The sequence below is a fragment of the Candoia aspera genome, chromosome 5 (genome assembly GCF_035149785.1).
Source record: "Candoia aspera isolate rCanAsp1 chromosome 5, rCanAsp1.hap2, whole genome shotgun sequence".
Classification (NCBI taxonomy): Eukaryota; Metazoa; Chordata; class Lepidosauria; order Squamata; family Boidae; genus Candoia; species Candoia aspera.
In genome coordinates this window covers 112283700-112305140 of record NC_086157.1, presented here as the reverse complement: position 1 = coordinate 112305140, position 21441 = coordinate 112283700, and the positions used below count along the sequence as shown (strand labels likewise).

The window sequence follows — 21441 nt, the reverse complement described above, 5'->3', positions numbered from 1 at the left end:
CTAGTCGTTTAGTGGAGTGTGGTTCAGTTTAGTTTAGAGTACTTTAATGTAGTATAGTTTAGCCTAGTCTAGCCTAGCCTGTTTTCCCCACCGAGACCCCCAAACAGCTTCCAAGAAGAAGTGGGTCAGGCCTTGACTGCATCTCTGGTCAGTCAGCTGATGGTACTGAAGGCTGCTGAGTTTGTTAATGTCCTTCTTAAAATGTGGTGGCCATAACTACAGGTAGACCTCACTTAATGACTGCCCTGTTTAGCGACTGCTTGACATTATGAGGGCACTGAAAAAGTAACTTTACGGCCGGTCCTTGCACTTACGACCATCACAGCGTCTCTGTGGTCCTGTGATCACCATTTGCACACTTCACCACTGGCTTCTGACAAGCAGGCAGTAAAATTACAAGTCGCAGTCATGTGGTGTCTCACTTAATGACCACGGGTGATTCGCTTAATGACTGCAGTGAAAGTGAGGTCATAAGCCCATTGCGGTCATGTGATGTTTTGCCTAGTGAACACGTCGCTTAGCGATGGAATTGCCAGTCCCAATTGTAGTCTTAAGCGAGGACTACCTGTATATGCCATTTGAGGAGTAGAGAGGAACGATGCCATCTCTTGAGCTTACATGATTCTTCTCTTGGGACATTACCATTGCATTTGCTTTTTTGCTGCTCCATCATGCGGTTGGCTCATGTTCAGCTAGTCATCCTGTGTTCACTCCAATCCTTTTAATATGTGTCGCTACCGAGAATGGTCTCTCTCCTGTCCCCACCCTGCCCCGTATATCCTATTTTGGATTTTTCCTGCTCAAACAGAGCACCTTTTTCAGGATCTGCTTGAACCTGTCCCAGAAGGCCTTGGCTCTTCCTCCATCTTTGTCATCTTTGTAGAGATGGATTTAGGAGTTACATTTTGCTTGGCCCTCAATTTCATGTGCCCCTTATGAAAGCTGGCTCCCTCCCTTTGGTCATCGGTCCTTCTTTCCTAGATGAGAATTGGCTTCCTGAGGCTGCAAGCCCTCTACCGTTCCCGCAAACTCCACCGGCAGTACCATATGGCTCGCCAGCGCATCATTGAGTTCCAGGCACGGTGCCGGGGGTTCCTGGTGCGCCGTGCCTTCCGCCATCGCCTCTGGGCAGTCTTGACCATCCAGGCATACGGAAGAGGGATGATTGCCCGCCGACTCTATAAGCGCCTGAAGGGGGAGGTAAGAGTCACTCGCGGAACCCTTAAAGGTCCCAAAGGAACCCCTGGGGCGGGGGGGAAGAGGTTCTTGGTTGCACCGGCAGGCAGCTACATGTTTTCCACTGGGTGAAAGCAAGCTGTCTTTGTCATGGATTGTCCAATCAACACTGTCATCTGAAGTAGGGATATCAAAGAACAGGGCTTCGGGGGTTTTTCCTTTTCTTTTTCTTTCCCCCTATTTTTATTTTATTATTATTTTCTCTCTAGCTCTTCTCCCCTCCCCTCTTCTTTTCTTGTATTTTGTTATTGTCACCTTACAATAAAGTAGAATTAGCCCATCTGGTCAGGCTTCCTGTCTGGACTACCTCGCTAGGCTGACATCAGTCTTGCAAGTCTGAAAGGACATCTTCCCCCGTCCCCTTTACAGTCCAAGAAACTGGGGAGGGTTCCTTCTGAGACATTTGCCACACCCTCATTCCTTTTGTGGGCTAAGCTGCCTCTTATCTGACCCTTCCCCTGGCCGCGTCCCTTCTCCCTGTCTCCCAAGGTCATTCCCACATACCATTACACAACCTCAATAGGGCTGCTGGAAAAAAAAAAGGCCCACCCCTGTGCAAAATTTGGTAGAACTCACCTCTCTCCCCAAACAGATGAGCACAATGACATCTGCATACAGTAGTTTGTTTAAACCGTTGGCATATACTTGTGGGGAAAGTGGGCAGGACAAGAAATTGGATGCGCACCAGCTCCATATCCCACTTCCTAGCTTGGCAGCTGTGGACCAACTGGGTCTAGATTTAGGAGCTAAGCAGGGTTGGACCACCTGTTCTTTGGATGGGAGACCACTAGGAAGTTCCTGGGCTGTTGACTGGAAGTCAGTAAAACTTCTTGAAGGAATTCAGTGCCTTCCATCCTGTTGCCAAAAAAACTGCTTGGTTGTGTCCATTTAATCACCCAGAGCACCTTTACCTCTTTACTCCCAAGTTGCTTTTCTTCCTACAGAGAAATAATAATACTAATAATAATACACTTTGCACGTCTCCAGTGTCCATCTAGTTTGCCCCTACCGTTTCATCCACCCCCAGCCAATATGAGAGGCTGGTTTGTCAAATAAATACATGGATTCACTGGTGTTGGTGTTGCATTTCTTTCTGTAGTATCGCCGTCGTCTGGAGGCAGAAAAACTACGTCTGCTGGAAGAGGAGCGGCTGAGGAAGGAGATGAGTGCAAAGAAGGCCAAGGAGGAAGCAGAAAAAAAGCATCAGGTAGGTTCATAGAATCCTAGAGTCGGAAGGGACCTTGGAGGACTTCTAGTCCAACCTCTGCCCAGGGCAGGAATCCTCAGACTTTCTCAAATGGTGTCCATCCTTTGATGACCTCCAGTGATGGAGCACCCATGACTTCAGGAGGGAGGCTGTTCCACTGCTTCATGGCTCTCACAGTCACGAAATCCCTACTTACTTCAACTTTGGAGCTCTCACAGTAAAGTTTCCACCCGTGGAAAGTGATAGGGAGAAATAAATCTACCCGCTCTTCCCTGTGACATCCCTATCTTGAAGATCTCTATCTCCGTTGGCTTTGCTTGTCAGACTGCCACCAGCTTCTTAAGCCCAATTCACATATAATTGGAGGGATGTCACATTTGGGTAGGAATTCTGGCAATGGGGGTCCCAACATATTTGGAGGGTTAATGAGTAGGATTGCAGTTTGACACCTGAGAAAAGCAGATTCATTTTTTTCAGCTGGTTTGCAGGAAGAAGCTTTTCCCTAAAAATGCAATAGAGGTAGTCCTCGTTTAGCGACCACAATTGGGACCAGCAACTCAGTCATTAAGCAAAGCAGTTGCTAAGTAAAACTGCTACTGTGCTTACAATCTCACTTCAGCTTTCCTTTGCTGTATAGACCTGCAAAGGTCACAAAGGCAAGGACTGGTCATAAAGTTCCTTTTCATCTCTGTCATAACTGCAAATGGTCGCTAAATGAGGCAGTTGCTAAATGAGGATGACCTGAGTGTGTTTTGCAGAATCAGATTGCAGAATCTGACCTGCCTTAAACATCCAAGCTATTATTCTTAGGGGCAGTTTGTACTTGTCCGGGGAGAGAAAAGTTTTTATCTTTAAGGTAAAGGTAAAGGTTTCCCTTGACGTAAAGTCCAGTCGAGTCCGACTCTAGGGGGCGGTGCTCATCTCCGTTTCTAAGCCTTGGAGCCGGCGTTGTCATAGACACTTCCGGGTCATGTGGCCAGCATGACGACTCGGAACGCCGTTACCTTCCCGCCGAAGCGGTACCTATTGATCTACTCACATTTGCATGTTTTCAAACTGCTAGGTGAGCAGGAGCTGGGACTAGCAACGGGAGCTCACCCCGTCGTGCGGTTTCGAACCGCTGACCTTCCGATCGACAGCTCAGCGGTTTAACCCGCAGCGCCACCGCGTCCGCTATTTATCTTTAAACCTTCCAATATTCAAAAGAAAACTTTCCCTGTAAGAGGCTTTACCTTAATTACTCCTTGGCAGCAACTCCCGAGCAACAGATTGTGTAAGACCCCCAGCCCCAGCCCACCAGCAAAACATTGCCTCAAGCAAAAGAATTCCAACAGTACAATTTTCTCCCTAACAAACGGTCATTAAAATTGGAGGTTGTCCCCTACCCTTTGGATGAGATCACTGTGTTTGTGACCCTTGATAGCATATATCATGCCCCTGGTATATGGCATAAAGCTGGGTTGCTTGCTTTCACACATAACACATGTCCTTCCTGGCTTTAATACAGTGTTTCTCAACCATGGCAACTTGAAGATCCGTGGACTTCAATTCCCAGAATTCCCCAGCCAGCCATGCTGGCTGTGGAATTCTGGGAGTTGAAGTCCACGGATCTTCAAGTTGCCAAGGTTGAGAAACACTGCTTTAATACCACTGGAAGCTTCTCATTCATCTTGACCAAAGCAGACGTTATCTGGGATATATTCAGTGAAAGAGTAAACCGCTTAGGATGTGTGGAACTAAACTGAGACATTCTAGGTAAAGGCCACCCTTTGCTAAGAAGGTTGGATGTGGTTGGACTTGATTGATGCTTAGATGGTAGACCACCAAGAAATCCCATGCCCATGAGAAGTTGGGGTTGTACCAGTGCAGCCACGACAAAGGCTTACCTTCTAGGTCCCACCAGATGACATTGCTTCACAGCTGGGGCCCACTGTGAGCCAATGTGGCCAGATCTTCCTGCTCTTCTGATGAGACATGGTGGGTCTGGTCTCTCAAGGCTCAAGAAGAAGCTCTTCACCTTCTTTGATACCTGGCACCCCTCTGGTCTTCCCTTCCCTCGCTGTCGTTCTTTCTAGTTACGCCTGGCCCAGCTGGCCCGGGAAGATGCGGAAAGGGAAATCAGAGAAAAAGAGGAAGCTCGGCAGAAGAAGGAGCTGCTGCAGAAAATGGAGAAGGCTCGGAATGAGCCTGTGAATGACTCAGAGATGGTGGACAAGATGTTTGGGTTTCTGGGGACGACAGCATCCTTGCCGGGGCAGGAAGGACAGGCGCCCGCCGGCTTTGAGGTAAGCAAGTCTGGGAGACAGCCGGGAGGTTGGGAAAGTGCCCGGAGGAATGCTGGACATCAACAACCAGATGGGAGAGGAGTTGGTGAGTCCCTTATTGCGTAAACAACCACTCAATCTAGGTTGCAGAAAGTCCAAGAAGAAGAGTTTCAAAACTCTGAAAGAAAACAAACACCCCACTTCATTTATTTATTCAGTTTAGAGGCCACCCAACTCCAGACGGCTCTGGATGGCTTACCTAAAACAAGAATATCATAAAACCATGAGAACAACCATCATGATAACAAGGTTTTGCACCTCCAGAAGAAGGAAGATACCTAACTGAATTAAATCCTACAGGGACTTGACACTATAGGTAGTCCTCATTTAACAACCATTTGTTTAGTGATGGTTCAGACTTACGACAGTGCTGAAAAAACCACCTTATGACTGGTCCTCACACTTATGATTTGACCAAATATTTGGAGGAACTCAGCTTACCTGCTCTTTAACCTGTCAAGGAAGTGGGGGGGTGGTTTTCCTCCAACCTGGATGTCCTCCAGAGGTGTTAAGTTCAAATTTCTCAGCAGTGGTCACGCTGGCTGAGCGGTCCTGGAGGTTGTAGGCTGCACATCTAGAAAATATCCAGATAGGGGAGGCTCCATTAGAGAAATGTCTTCCCTGATTCTGGCTGTAAAAGAAGGAATAGCATCTCCTTTTAGGTACAGATTCCAGCCTTAGACTGAGTTGGATACACATAGAGCCTGCTAATCAGGGCCCTTCAAAAGGGGGCTGCATTGTGCTGTTTGCAGACCTGTAGCCTAAATTAGACAGTTCATGTGGCCTTTTGGCTGCAGATCTTAACTGCGTCCAGAATATTCCTACTCCCATAGTGTTTGGCAAAACTCAAAATAATGTTTGTGAGACATTAAAAACATTAAAAGGATTTAGTTTGGTTGATGCCAAAATACTCTGTTTTCCAAGAGTGGTGTTTTATAAAAGGACTGCTCAAGAATACTACTACGCTGGTTATGTTGTGACTGATGGCAAGCCCAGTGAAATGGAGGACTGCATCGCCTTTTCAGACCCTCTTAAGGTGAAGACAGGATGGCCACATCATCTGGCCACGTACAGCAAACCACAAACAGGCCTAGTGGCCAATGTAGGACAGCAGAACTCTGATCTTGACAGGGCTTACACTGAAGAATTTATGTCAATCTTAAAAAGAATAGGTGCTAAGTGCACCCTTATTTTACCCCTTACTGAATGGATATAGAGAGGGAAGGAGGGGGGTGGCCTTCAGCACCACATCAAAACTGCACTGTGTTCTTCTCAAGACATTTCATAATTAAAGTACAGGTAGTTCTCGACTTACGACCACAATAGAGACCAGAAAATGTGTTATTAAGCAGTGCGGTCGTTAAGCAAGGCATCATGTGACCACACCTGATTTTACGACATTGCTTGCGGCCTTCATTTAGCAGATCACATTCCCCATTGATTTTGCTTGTGGAAGCTGGCTGGGAAAGTTGCAACGACAATCACATGACCCAGGGACGCTGCAGCTATCGTAAATACCTGCCAGTTGCCAAGCACCCAAATTTTGATCATGTGACCACAGGGATGCTGTGACGGTTGTAAGTGCGAGGACCGGTTGCAGGTCACCCTTTTTTCAGCACCGTCGTAACTTCGAACAGTCACTAAACAAATGATCATATGTTGAGGATTGCCTGTAAGGAGGCCACAATTAATGGAAGGGATGATCATCTTTTCCCCACAGCCTGTTCCTGGGAATTGAATCAAATGCTGCTCCAGATTTTTGAAGGCAATGTAAAATTCTCCATGATGATGAGTGGGGTGTTTTTCACCGAGGTCCCAAAGGACTGTGTGTGGTCTAGGGTGGACCTGCTTTCCCGAAAGACGGGCTCATTCTGCCAGAATCAAACCCAGTGCATTCAGTCCTCCAATATCTAGGACAGAAGATGGACAAAAGCTTGCTTACCATAAATCAGCAGATTGGCTGGGTAAACACTGACAAGGTTCTTTTGTTCCCTTTTTAATCTAGCACGACAGGACAACAGTAGGTTTTGGAGAAAGGCGAATCTCTAAAAGGATGTCACACCACAAGGGTGTGTTCTTTATTGTTCCAGAATCAATTTCCAGAGAGGTGGTGGTGGGCTCCCTGGATGTGTCCATGAACCAGACAGCCACCGTGGAGGATGTTTTAATTTGAATTCTGGGCCTGAGCAAGGAGTTGGCCTTAACTGGCCCTTCCAGCTTGAGATGGTATGCTTCTGCGCAAAACGCTGAGCTGAGTCAAATCTCTGGTGGGTTCTCTGCAGGATCTCGAAAGAGCTGGAAAGGTACTGGACGAAGACGACCTAGATATGGCACTTCCGTTGCCGGAGGATGAAGAAGAGGACTTATCCGAATATAAATTCGCAAAATTTGCTGCCACGTACTTCCAGGGCACAACCACGCACACGTATATACGCCGGCCCCTCAAACAACCTCTTTTGTACCATGAGGATGAAGGAGACCAGTTGGTGAGTCTCTTTGAACCTTGGGAGAGGGTGAACGGGCAGGTGGTGGAGATCTATTTGGCTACCGTGAGCCTAACTATCCAGCAAAGGACGTTACAATCAAGGGCTCTGACGTATGAGGAGCTCCTGGTAAGTTCAAGGGAGGAAGATGGGTAGGAGACCCAGCGTCTGTCTCAACGTTATTGAAGGTGGACATTGTCAGGAAGAAGCCAAGAGGGAACCTGAGTTCCCTCAGCAATGTTACTCTTCTCTCAAGTGTTTTCCTCAATACATCAATAAGTATAATGTTGATGACTCATTTGATAAACCGGGTTCTCTTTATCTAGTTTTAGGATTTGTCTGGAGAACAGATCATGCTTTAGGTCATATTTATGCAGAACTGTTGAAAATTCAAAAGGGTTCACCAACTTTTAAGCACCATTCTAAGGGAAAAGTTTATGACAGTAAGATGTCTGAAGCATAGTCTCCCTACACAAGTTTTGAGTTCTCCATCTCTAGAAGTTTTTAGAAGAAGCTGGATGGCTACCTCGGATGGATGGATGAATCGGTCCTCCTTCACACTGCAGAGGGTTGGAGTAGATGATCTGTGTGGCCCCTTCTGACACCGCAGCCCTATTATTTCCTTTCCCACAAAACCAGGCAGCCCTTGCGGTATGGATTACCATCCTTCGCTTCATGGGGGACCTTCCTGAACCAAAATACCACACCGCAATGAGCAATGGCAGTGAGAAGATCCCAGTCATGACCAAAATTTATGAGACGCTGGGGAAGAAGACCTACAAGAAGGAACTCCAGGCCCTTCAAAGTGAAGGAGAGGTAAGTAGGAAGCTGGCAACACTTTTTCCTTATTTCTGTGATTTCGGTAAAGCGAGAGCATGATACTCACAGGATAGCAACCATACAGGTGGTCCTCGCTTAATGACCATTTATTTAGTGGTGGTTCAGACCTATGACAGTGCTGAAAAAAAGACTTATGGCCAGTCCTCACACTTATGACCATCACAGTATCCCCACGGTCACATGGCCGTGATTTGGGTGCTTGGCAACCAGTTCACGTTTATGACCATTGCAGTGTCCCATGGTCATGTGATTGCCATTATTGACCTTCCCAGCTGGCTTCTGGCAAGCAAAATCAATGGGGAACCGTGTGATTTGCATAACAACCTCATGGTTCACTTAACACCTGCGGTGATTCACTTAATGACCACTGCAAAAGAGGTCATAAAATCAGGTCAGATTCGCTTAATGACCGCTTCACTTAGCAACCAAAATTCTGGTCCCAATTCTGGTTGTTAAGCGAGGACTACCTGTAGAGGTGTATGGAGATGGCCTTGAAGAAGGAATTCAACAACCCTTATGTAAGCATTAACTTAGCCCAACAAAACAGGAAGGGGTGAGGAAAGCATTCAAGATTGTCCACCTTGTTTCCCTTCATTATAAGAGGGGAGAGAAAAAGTGTCTGCCAGATTTCTTTCAAGATTCTGTTATCATACCTTAAAAAAGTAGAATTCCAGTAGCTCATGTGGAATCTGTTTCGTGACCTGGCCTTAGCTGGTAGGACTGACAACAATTTTTAGAGCTATCCAAAGCAGCATGTATTGAAAAAAATAGAAATAGAAATAGCTCTTTTCAGGGTCCATGTAGTGTAAAGGTCTGTCCCAACGGCTGGAGAATTCTGGGAGTTGAAGTCCAAACATCTTAAAGTTGCTAAGGTTGAGAAACATGGATATAATATCTTCTTCACACAGAGACATTTCTTTTACAGAGCGCTCATCTAGATGGCCATAAGAAGAGCAGCGTTCGACAGAAACTAGTTTCCCTGACTCTCAAGAAAAAATCCAAGTTAACCGAAGAGGTGGGTGATGCTTCTTGGCAATTTGCCTGTCGCCCTTAAGCCACCATCCAGCCCTCTGACCACTAGCGTTTCTCCAGGCTAGCGTCCCACAACTGGGTTGCTAGAGCTGTCATTGCAGCAAGTTAGAGAAAATGGGTAGAAGCTTGGCAGTGTTTAGAGCCATGTTCCCCAACCTGGGCAGCTTCCGGACTTCCCCAGAATTACCCAGCCAGCACAGTCATCACTGAGAATTCTGGGAGTTGAAGTCCACACCTCTAGAAGTTGCCCAGGCTGAGGAATATAGAATGTTTATTGAATATTGAATAATTAAAATAATTTTGAAATAGTTTTGAAATATTGAATGGCTGTACAGCAGAGATGAGGAACCCATAGTGGAAGTACATCTCCCAGCATCCTTCAACAGAGAATTATAGAATGTGAGGTAAGGCCTGGAATTTGTCTTAGAGGTCATCTAGTCCAACCCCTGGCCCAGTGCAGGCATCTCAGCTATGTTTATGTTTAGGCTATATGTTTCTCAACTCTCTATATTTTAATGTTTATAATGTTTGTTATTGTTTTTATTCCATTTTAATTCTGTTCGCTGCTCAGAGTCACTTGGTGAGACAGGCGGCCATATAAATTGGGTAAATAAATAAATCTAGTAGATCCATCCAGCCTTTTCCTGAACACCACCAGCAAAAGGGAATTCAGCCCCCCTGAGGCAGGCTGTTCCACTGATGACCAGCCCTTACTGATAGGGAATTTTTATTTGTTGTCATTTAAACCCACTGTTTCTTGTCCCTTCTTGGCCATGTTGGTTGTGGATGCTGGGAGTTGCTGGATTCTGGATTGATCGAGGGCAGGTTGAAGAAATTGATCATCCTCAGATTCCAGCTTGCATTGGGTTGGGGGTGGGAATAACGCCATGCTGACCTATTTCACAAATTGCACCTGCGCCCTGTTGCTTTCTCAGGTGACCAAGCGCCTTCACGATGGCGAGTCCACCGTCCAGGGGAACAGCATGCTAGAAGACCGCCCAACCTCCAATTTGGAGAAACTCCATTTCATTATTGGTAACGGCATCCTGAGGCCAACCTTAAGGTTAGAGATCAGAAGAAAAAGCAGAAGTGTTTGGTGTGTGCATTGAAGACATGTACGGTACTCCAAAACCACAGCATCTAAATTCCATAACAGGAGTGTCCACAGGGAGGGATCAAAAAAGTCAGGATGGCAGCCATGGTGGTATGATCGAAGCTCTGCCTGCTTTTTATGTGCAACTAGACAATTCATGCCCCGTTGGGTCATCGTTTCAGAGATATTTCCTTACCAGTTTCCTCAGTGCCTTCAACAACTGCAGAGCTTCTAATGTCCTGCCTTCACTGGAAAAGTTCTCAAAAATTCAGGGAGACCTTCAGAGATGTATCTGGCTTGAAAATAGCCCATGTCATTCACACTGAACTGTACAGCCCAGTCAAACATCAGGAGTTGACCACAGGAAATGTTTTATAGCATTTTTTATTATGTCATAAAAAGTTTTATAAGATTTGCCAAATTTCAATTCCATGGGAGTCCTGGGTCCTGGATTTTGGATGCATTCTATAAGTTAGCCCATTTGAAGTACCTTGGTTCCAAAATGGTCGCCCTACAATGTACTGTTTCGCCCAGTTAAAGGTAACAAAGTATCAAACAGGAGAGTTTTAGTAATATATAGATGCAGGACTTTCACTGCATGGTTGTGGTGCCACCTTGACTTTTTTGACCTCCTCCTTATGGACAGCCCTGGTTTTCCACTCATATGTCAGTAGGTTTGGAGCACTCCTTCTTCCAATATTTGGCATATGGATTTTGTTAGCAGGTAAAGTTGGAGCATTCCATTCAAACTGACTTTTCTTCTTGTGGCAGAGATGAAATTTACTGCCAAATCTGCAAACAGCTGACCCAAAACCCTTCCAAGAATAGCCATGCCAGAGGATGGATCCTGGTGTCTTTATGTGTGGGCTGTTTTGCCCCCTCTGAGAAATTTGTCAAGGTAAACCAAGGATGGGCCACATACATGGCCTGAGTGATGGGGACATCTTTGGGGGAAATACTTTGGCTTCCAAGAGCCTACGAGAACGTGTCTGAGTGGGAGAGGCTGGACATGTTCCATCTTTGTTTACATTTTGGAGGAGCTGAAGGCTTAAGGGTAGAAGTCGCAATATGTGGTGGCATCAACAGAGGTCTAGTGTCAAGATCAAGAGAACACATTCCTCCTTTCTATTTTGTGTTGGTCAGACCTCACCTAGAATTGGTTGGTTGGGCACCCTATTTTAGGAAGGATATGGGCAAACTGGAGCCCATTCAGAGGAGTCCAACCATGATGGTGGGACCTGGAAGGAAAGGCTTGTAAGGAACTTTTGGGTGTGTCTAGCTAGGAGAAGACTGCAAGGAGACAAGAAAACTGTCTTCAAGCATATGAAGGGCTGCTGGGTGGAAGATGGAGCAGAATTCCTCAGAGTAGTTCCAGAAGAACAAGAATTTCAATTTCAAGGAAGTAGATTTTGGGTGGACATCAGGAATAATGCCCTAATGGAAAGAGCTGTTTGGCAAAGGACCAGACTGCCTTGGGTTCCCTTGGAAGATGATGGGATCTCCATTTTTGGGGATATGTTAAAAAAGGCTGATGGCCATCTATGAGGGATGCTATAGTGATGGATTCCTGCCCTGGGCAGGAGGTTGGACTAGATCAGTGCAACCTTGGCCACTTGAAGATGGGTGGACTTCAACTTTCAGAGTTGAAAGTTCTGGGAGTTGAAGTCCACCCATCTTCAAGTGGCCAAGGTTGAAAAACACTGGACGAGAAGATCTCCATGCTCTTTTGTGACCCTTATATTCTATGATTCTATGCCTTTTTATAACCCACTGGCTTAACATATCCATTCCAACCTTCCTTTTTCTTTAAAACACCAGTAAAAACAATCACACTGCCCAAACCCAATCATTTTGCTGCTGAATTTGACAGCATGATCTGGGGTTGATTGGAAGGCCACCAAACGAGGTTGTGGACAGGCTGGTGGCAATGCAAAGGCTACTGGTTACCCGCCTGGGAGACCCAGGTTCAAGTCTACCCTCAGCCATAAAGATCAGTCCCTTTCCCTCAGACCAACCAACCTCACAGGGTTGTTGCTGGGGGAAGAAATAGAGGAGGCAGTGCCATCTAAATAACAGAGCAGCATTTCTGATTTTGTTTTCCAAAATGTAACAGTCATTGCTAAAGTTTTCGTGTTGGTCTATCTTCACAACAGTATTTAAGGAACTTCATCATCGGGGGTCCCCCAGGGTATGCTCCTTATTGTGAAGAGAGGCTCAGAAGGACGTTTGTCAACGGGACCAGGACGCAGCCCCCAAGCTGGCTGGAGCTTCAGGTAGCCCCTCTGAAGGCATGCAGTGGACGCACTCACAAAATGGTGGCCATGGGCAGTTTGAAAATGCCCATTGGCCAGAAGACGGAATGCTGAGGTTCTTCCCTCCCATCCCAAGGATTCACTCAACCACCCCAACTAATTTTTTGCCTTTTGGGAGAGCGGATGGGTACTCTTTCTATTTACAGTCTAGGCTTCTTCTTAAAAAAATAAATAAATAAAATTGTGCTTGGGCTGGCCCTTTGCTCTGCCACAAGGCAGATTTTCACTTTTGTTTGGAATTAAAGAATCTCAGGAAAAAAAACTAAAGTTGCATAGGACAGGGAGATCTAAAAAAAAGGCAAGATTATGTTTGATCCCAGCTAATGACATCAATATACCAGCAGACCCTGAAAAGCCAAAATAATACTTTTCAAATGCGAAAAGTGCAAGTGAATGCCTCATAAAATAACAGCAAAATGCGTGATTAACTATCCGCTTTGTGGGATCACGTCAAGGAAAGATTATAAATCTGGGGATTATTATAATCCAGGGATTATAAATCCAGATGATAAATCCAGGGATTATAGCAAGCCAGGGATTATAAATCCAGGGATTCCCAATTCTGCTGGTTATTATTTTAACCATTCCTGTCCTCTTGCAACAGACCAGTTCAGACCCGTTGTACTTACTCAGTGAGTAACTGAGCAATCAAAATCCAAGCTGTGAAAGGACACAAAACATTCTCTGCAAAGATCTATGCAACAGGTTGGAAAAATTCATGTTTCTGGGTTTTTCTCATGTATTCTGTGAGAATATATGAGATTTTGATTTCTGGTTTGCCACTGAGAACGGTCAGCAGCAGGGTTAGCTCATCAGGATATGTAAGAAAACTACCACAGATTCATATGCTCAATAGTGAAAGAACAATGGAATTCCCACAGTGGAGGAATGGATTATGAACATGTCGGAATTTGATGAAATGGCAAGCTGACCTGTTTGGAGGAAAAACAACAGAAACTTTTCTGAAAGACTGGAAACCCTATATGAACTTTTTGCCAAAAGAAGAAAAAAATGATATGGTGATTTATGGATTCGAAGATTTTAAAAGATGTGGATTAAGGGAGGGGCTGAAGGGATTTGTATAATATCTAAGAGGGAATACAGTATAAGATGGTAATTATTTGTTGAGGAGAAAGTCAGAAGTCATATTTCATAACTTTAGTTTCTTTTCTTGCACATTTTTCTTTCTTTTTCTTTAGATTTGTCTTTTACTTTATGTGAAATTATTTTATATATATAACTTTATTAAGATTTTAATGAAGAAAGATAACAACTAAAAGAAAGTAATATTTAGAATTAAAAAAAAGGAAGGAAGGGAGGAAGGAAGGAAGGAAGGAAGGGAGGGAGGGAGGGAGGGAGGGAGGGAGGGAGAGAGGAAGGGATAACATCAAAAGTGCAGAAAAAAGAAAAAAATATAAAGAAGTTGCTTCTGATTTTCTTTACAGCAGTTACTGTATAACTATAAATTTACCTCTTACTCTACGGTTACAACCTACCTTTCATTTTTTCCATAATCTATTTTTTTCTAATCATCAAAACCACAACTTTATGTGAAATTCGTAATAAATATAATTCAGGGAAGAAAACTACCGCAGATTCAGTGGGAGAAAAACTTTTCATCACATCACAGACAGGCAGAAATGAGCAACTCCTGTGGTGCTTTAATTCAGCTCTCTGAAATTCAAACGTAAAAGTTTATCCTTTAGAAAGGCAAGCAAAGATCTCTCTCTTTCGGGAAGCTGCCTATGAAAGCCATCTGTTCAAAGGAGTTGCATTTGGAAAAGTGGATGCTCGAGAAAGCGGTCTGCAAAATATTCCATTTGGGAACATTTTCCATTTGTAAAAATCAGATAGAACTGAATAATGCATGCAAAGTTGGAACTCAGCAGCAGCCCAGATTTTGACCGATCCAAGCTCAGCTTCAGATTGTAATTGTCCTGTCTTGCTGTCCAGCACCTTTACAGACTTACTTTCCTCTTGCAGGCAACCAAATCCAAAAAACCCATCATGCTTCCCGTCACGTTTATGGACGGCACAACCAAGACCTTGTTAACTGACTCAGCCACCACAGCTAAGGAGCTTTGCAGCTTGTTGGCCGAGAAGATAAGTCTGAAGGACCACTTTGGATTCTCCCTTTACATCGCGCTCTTTGACAAGGTAGGACATAACGATGGGAGAAAAGACCTGAACTTAGAGATGTCGATTCCAGAACTGGACTTACAATGGAGCTGCCCACGGGCTGGCAGGTGGGACCCAAATTGCAGTAGATTCGCCAGTTTGCTGTTTTTGACCTTTAAAACCTACATGGTGGGCTTGTAGGACTGCCTACTCCACTTAAAACCGATTCATCTTGTGTCCTCCTCCTGGGTGGGGATGCTTAGTGTGCCCCACAGAAGGGTGGGGGGAGAAATAGGGGTACCTGAAGACAGTGTTCTTCTGTGGTGGCCCCCATTTTTTGGAGCAGGCATCCCCTGAGGATCTGGCAAATTTATGGCTTGCTGTTAAACATAGAATAATCTTTTCATGATCCGGTGGGTTCCTAAGCAGAGGAATGGTCCTTCTAAGTCTGAACACCCCAAAGGGTTTGAAGATCAGAACTGCATCACTCCGCCCCATGCCATGGGCAGGATCTCCCACAACCCAAGATTTCTCTTGAAAAAGCCCGGGCTGATGAACCCCATCGTTGGCAAAGAGGCGCAGAAGCTGACCTCTTTATTCCCACTTTGCCAGGTCTCTTCCCTCGGAAGTGGCAGCGACCACGTCATGGATGCCATCTCTCAGTGTGAGCAGTTTGCCAAGGAACAGGGGGCCCAGGAACGCAATGCCCCTTGGCGACTCTTCTTCAGGAAGGAGATCTTTGCCCCCTGGCACAACCCAGCAGATGACTACGTGTCCACGAATCTCATTTACCAGCAAATCGTCAGAGGGGTGAAGTTTGGGGAGTACCGGTGTGATAAGGTAAGCTGCTGGCATTTGAAGTCCCTGCCACCTCGTTCAAAATTCAGAGCCAGTGGAAATCTTGGATTAAATAAAACTCAGATCCTAAGATGGGGACGGGTTATCATTAGGGCAGCGAGAGGGAGAAGTTGGAGCTGATGATGGGGGCATTGGCTGCATCCAAGGAGAAGGGTGGTGATGCCAGGTTTTTGGGCTGTTATTGTGTTTATGGAGTTTTCATTTTGTATCAGAGTTGTGTTGTTTAAATGGGTGGCCATATAGTCCAATCAATCAATCAATCAGTCAATCAATCAAAAGTACAAGACTGGAACAGGCCATTTTTGAGCAACAATATTATTATTATTATTATGTTGTTGTTGTTGTTATTATTATTATTATTCAGTTAAGTCCACAGTCTAAGACTGGTGGGAACCTCATAATTCAAGTCCTAACCAAGGACCTAAAAATTATTAAGGTTGTGTCTGAGAATATAGGGAGTTCCTAGCAGAGTATTTTTTTTTTTTTGTAAAATTAGGGTGTTCAGGTATTTCCAAATATCGAGGGTGTCCTTTAGGAATTGCTGCAAGGGCTCCAACCACAATTGGTATAACAGCGGGTTTCTTTTTTCATAAGCGTTCAACTTCGATCTGCAAGTCCTGGTATTTCGTAATTTTTTCCAACTGCTTTTCCTCAATCCTAGCATCACCTGGTATAGCAACATCAATGAACCGGACTTCCTTCTTTTCAACGAGTGTTATATCAGGCATGTTACGGACAAGATGCCTGTCTGTTTGGATTTTAAAATCCTGTAAGATCTTAGCCTGCTCATTTTCCATTATTATTATTATTATTATTTACACAACAATGTGAAATCACAGCTGCCAGTTCTTTAGCTGGTGTTGGCCTTCATTTGCATCGAGTTCTTCGCAAGAACCTAGAATGTCGTAATGTATCGGCGTAGTACATGTGTGGATCCAAGCAGGGTGGCCTTTTGCAATTGACAGGTGGAAATTTTGTCAATGCACAGATTTTCTGAGTGCTGTCCAAGGTTTTTTGGAATGGCACCCTATCATTATCGTTATCACAGTGGTGTCGTGGTAAAGGTGTTAAATTAGGACTGGGGAGACCCAGGTTTAAGCCCACCCTGAACTGTAGTAACCCACTGGGAGACTCTAGGCCAGTCCCCCTCCTTTAGGCCAGCCTACCTCACAAGGCTGTTGTGAGGATAAACTGAAAATTGCTCAGCATGTGAGTAAAGATGGGATGTAAATCCAACAATATGTTAGCTTGATAAAAGGCTATCCTTAACCAAACAGAAGATTGAATTCTCTGTAAAGTTAGACTTGTTCCCCATATTTGGCAGAATTAGTATTATTAAAGTAAAAACGTACTTGGTTTCTACTTCTAGCAGCCAAATTCGTTATTGCTAAATCATGGAAATAGAGAGAGATTATCTCCATGGCTAGATGGCATGATGAGATCCGGGCTGTAGCTTTGCTTGAGAAAGTCTCTGATCAAATCCAGCTCCTGTGCACTGCAGGAATCCATCAATGTTCTCTTCTGTGGCTGCTTAAGCACATTTTATGGGTTTGTTCAGTTGTTCGTGTGCTTGGTTGAATTTCTGTTCTGCCTTTCCTCCACAATCTCCTCGTAGGGGAAGTTCGGACCCCAAGCCACCAGAGGAGGGAAACTCTCCATCTCGTGCCGACTGTCCCCACTGTTAGGAATGTTTTGCCAACTTCAATCTGAACCTGTTTTTTTTCATTCCATCATTTTACAGGTAGTCCTCGCTTAACAACCATTCATTTAGTGACAGTTTGGACTTACAGCAATGCTGGAAAAACTGACTTACGGCCGGACCTCACACTTATGACTGTCACAGCATCCCCATCATCATGATTTGGGCGCTTGGCAACTGGTTCACATTTATGACTGTTGCAGCATCCCATGGTCACAAGATTGCCATTTTTGACCTTCCCAGCCAGCTTCTTGCAAGCAAAATAAATGGGAAACCACATGATTCACTTAACAACCATGTGGTTTGTTTAATGCCTGCGGTGATCTGCTTAATGATTGCTGCAAAAAAGGTCGTAAAATCAGGTTGGATTTGCTTAATGACCACTTCACTTAGCAACCGAAATTCTGGTCCCAATTGTGGTCATTAAGTGAGGACTACCTGTATGACTGGCCATCTAGGATGATCAAGAACAGGGACCAGCCTTCCTCCATGTGGCATCCATTGGAAAAAGTGCTATCTCCAACACCACCATCCTTTATCTTTTCTCAGGATCCCTTCAGGATCTCCTTTTAATCCAGTCTCTGATCCTCCCTGTTGCAGTTCACTGCTCCTGTTGCCCTTTTAATGAATCTTAAAAAGGGGGTTGTGGGACTCAAGATACCAAGTCTGTGGACTCATAAGAATGACTCTTCTTGTAGTCCATTAGGAGATGGCTAGATCTGTTTTAATGGCTCCTCCCATATGTGTTTGCAGGAAGAAGATATGGCAGAGCTAGCTTCCCAGCAATACTACGTGGATTATGGGTCCGAAATGGTCCTGGAGCGCCTTCTGAATCTGATTCCCTCGTACATCCCGGATCGCGAGATCACACCTTCCAAAACCATTGAGAAGTGGGCTCAGTTTATCATAGCTGCCCATAAAAAGGTAAAGCAGATGGGTTTCCTTGTAATGGGGGTGACTGAATGTAGGAAAGGTCCAGATGAAGACACCTGCTCGGCTTCATAGCAGGACCGTCTGCAGAAGAAGTCAAAAAAGAACAGAGGGTGGTTGTAACTGAGCAATCAAAGTCTCGGCCCTTTTTAGGCGTGTAAAAAGGGGCGAAGGTCCAAGAGTTGGATGGAGTCGGGCATCATCCAAATTGAATGAAATAAATACATAAATAAATAGTTGTGTGGTTTTGGATGACATATTGACTTTTTCAACACACACACCATGGATGCCTCTTGTCCCAGGTCATGCTAAGCCAGAGTTTCTCAATCTCAGCAACTTTGAGATGTGTGGCCTTCAATTCCCAGAATTCCCTAGCCAGCATGTGTGGCCTTCAACTCCCAGAATTACTAGCTGGAGAATTCTGGGAGTTGAAGGCCACATATCTTTTTTTAAAACGTTTGTTTATTATTCTTTTTTTTTTTTTAAAAAAGACTAAACAAGCAAACAAAAAGAGAGAAGAAAAAGAAAAAAATTGATTGGTACAGAAATGTAATATCTGTATGTGGACAAAGGAATTACCAAGATTGTACTAATTAAAGTGAATCTTTAATTAGAAATTAACCATAAAAACATTAAAATACATCATATTATTTTAACAATCTAAGTAAGAATTTAAATCTCTGAGCTAAGTGTCAAAATCTCCACTATTTTTGTTTAAAAGTACAAAAGAGAAAAAAAAACCTACTAAGACTATTATAGATAAATATTAATTTCTAACTTCCCCTTTGTCATACTCTGACTAACATACAGTATTTACAGACATTTAAAATTTGTTGTGTGTCCCGAAGTCCAAACATCTTAAAGTTGCTGAGATCGGGAAACACGGCTAAGCTCTGATATGTTTTGTCTATTTTCAGCTTTAAATGATGTGCAAGTCCCACGTATTACGGCTTAATACAGGAGCACCTTAGTTTTTTTCACCTGGTGAACTGATTTGTAATTTGGGGACTCAGCCAGTGACAATTCTCTCATCTACCAGAATTCCAGTTGTGGCTCACTCTCTTCATTTCTCTGTCCTATTTCCAAAACACCAGCTTTTGCCAGAGACCTTTATTCCTGTAGATTAAGATGATTTTGAAAGCTGATGCTCTGCTTTGCAAGAAACGCACTTTTTTCTTGCGGAAAAGAAAAAATCCAAGCAATTGTTTCCCCTGTAAAATGTCCAGCAAAGTCTAAGAAGTAATATACTGTATATCTATATCTATATCTATCTATCTCCACGGGCATATTAACACTTCTAGGCAGCAAAAATGCATTGGTTTGGTGTGGGAAGGCAACTGTTATTAACAAGGGGCTTGCTAAAGGGAGAATTCCTTGTCATTTTGCTCTCCTGAGCCTGACCTTGGTTTTTACACATAAATTTGCTAATATCCTCACATATGTAACTTTAGTTTGGGGATATTTAAGGAAGCACAAAAAAAGACCTATGGGGAAAATAGCTCTGTGAGGGTGGAATCTAGGGCAGGGTTTCCCAACCAGTGTTCTGTGGCACCGTAGGTTTCTGCGAGAGGTCACTAGGGGTTCCCTGGGAGATCACTATTTTTTTAAAAAAATCAAATTTGGGTAACTTCACATTAAAGAGGTAAGTTTCGTTCTTTATTTTCAGTTTTAAGAACACTGTTAATGCACATATACAGGCCATGAAATGAATATTATAATTTTGTAACTTCTGGCCGGTATTTGTTCAGGGGTTCTCCGAGGCCTGGAAAATATTTCAAGGGTTCCTCCAAGGTCAAAAGGTTGAGAAGGGCTGATCTAGACAGATCATAGGCACAGGATGCTCACTGACTGTTGGAGGAATTAAAGAATGAATGGGAAAAAGGAATTAAGGAAGATGGACATAGTTGTCTGATCCATGCTCTGAACAGGGTCACTCCACACTGCGGGATTTTGTTGCTTGACCATATAAGCTTCTAACAATATTCTCCCTATTGGTTTATGGTATGTTCAAACCTGGCTGTTTTTGTTTTTTTCCTCTGCAAAGTAGACTTTTGTTTTTCTACTTTACTCTCAGGTTGCTTGAGAATTTCTCTTGAATTTCTCTTTCTGGTGTTTTTGAACTGGCTCTTCAGGATGGTGGGGAGTATGCCTATTGATGTTTCCTGTTTTCTGTTGCACATCCTTCCACATGCTTCTCAACATACTTTAACTTTGAACACTGTGGAATGGACTTGCTTACTTCAGAGATGCTAAATGGGTATGATAGCACTGAAGAATATAAAGCAGATTTCCGAACCATGCTAATCTGTGCAAAACAGTTACCAAGATGGATTTTCTTTGTCTTCCAGGGAATCTATACCCAAAAGAGAGTGGATCCCAAAAAAGTCAAAGAAGAAGTAGTGGATTTTGCTCGTTTTAAGTGGCCTTTACTATTCTCCAGGTTCTATGAAGCGTTCAAGTTTTCAGGTAAGCCAAAAGGTTCCCATCGCTCGAAGCTGGCAAATTCACAAGGACCGTTGCACAACAGGTATTGGTCACTAGTACAATTAAGTTGGCGACCTTTTCTGACCACCTGCTCTTCTGCAGGTGTTTGGGAGGCCCCAAGAACTTTCTCTTCAAATCACAAAATGCTGCAAGATTTCAGTCACCTTCCAAGAATGTTTAGAGTTTTAAAAGACTGCTTTGATTTCTTGACCTCTGCCCTCTACCTTTTTTGTACCTGTAACATATTCTGATGAGCAGGACACATTTTGTAGGTTCATCAACACACTGAGTGTGAGGTAGTTCAGGGGAATGGAAAATGTCCTTTGGGTATTCAGTGTAGACGTAACTGCTTCTCCTGGAAAATTGGTCTGGTAGATTTCTAAAGCAGCTAGCTTGTGAGAGGAGAAATCAGTTGTGGAGAGCACTTGGTGGTGGCCGACACCAAGGATGTTCCCACATCTCCTCCAGTCCCCAGACCAGTTTTATGCAATATTTTAAATGTTTACAGTAGGATGGTGGTGGTGGTGGTGGTGGTGGTGATTGGGTCTACTGAGGATTGTCAACATAGACCTATAGATAAGTGAATGTAGAGGGGAATATCCTCATATTTCTCTATAGCAATTTTTCTCAACCTCAGGAACTTTAAGATGTATGGGCTTCAACTCCCAGATTTCCCCAGCTAGCCATGAGGTTAAGAAACAATGCTCTGTAGGCTTTACAAACATCTTCTTTGCAATGGCTTTTGAGTCATGAACTGCAAATTTTTATCAATATATTTATAGCCATAGTCATAATTTGCAGACCTTGATCAATACATTTATGTTG

At 44.0% G+C, this 21441-nt stretch overlaps 1 protein-coding gene across 3 annotated transcripts in view; it reads left to right on the top strand.

Annotated features, from left to right (window-relative positions):
• Positions 1–21441, top strand: part of MYO7A (myosin VIIA) — an 87812-nt gene that overhangs the window by 44479 nt on the left and 21892 nt on the right. For all 3 annotated transcript variants that reach the window (XM_063305954.1, XM_063305953.1, XM_063305952.1), the window contains exons 19-31: positions 982–1200; positions 2336–2443; positions 4519–4728; positions 7050–7253; positions 7890–8066; positions 9016–9105; positions 10058–10185; positions 10987–11113; positions 12369–12488; positions 14511–14684; positions 15258–15485; positions 17956–18126; positions 20481–20598. In XM_063305954.1, coding sequence (XP_063162024.1) covers positions 982–1200; positions 2336–2443; positions 4519–4728; positions 7050–7253; positions 7890–8066; positions 9016–9105; positions 10058–10185; positions 10987–11113; positions 12369–12488; positions 14511–14684; positions 15258–15485; positions 17956–18126; positions 20481–20598 — 2074 coding nt within the window. The remainder of the gene's footprint in view (positions 1–981; positions 1201–2335; positions 2444–4518; positions 4729–7049; positions 7254–7889; positions 8067–9015; positions 9106–10057; positions 10186–10986; positions 11114–12368; positions 12489–14510; positions 14685–15257; positions 15486–17955; positions 18127–20480; positions 20599–21441) is intronic.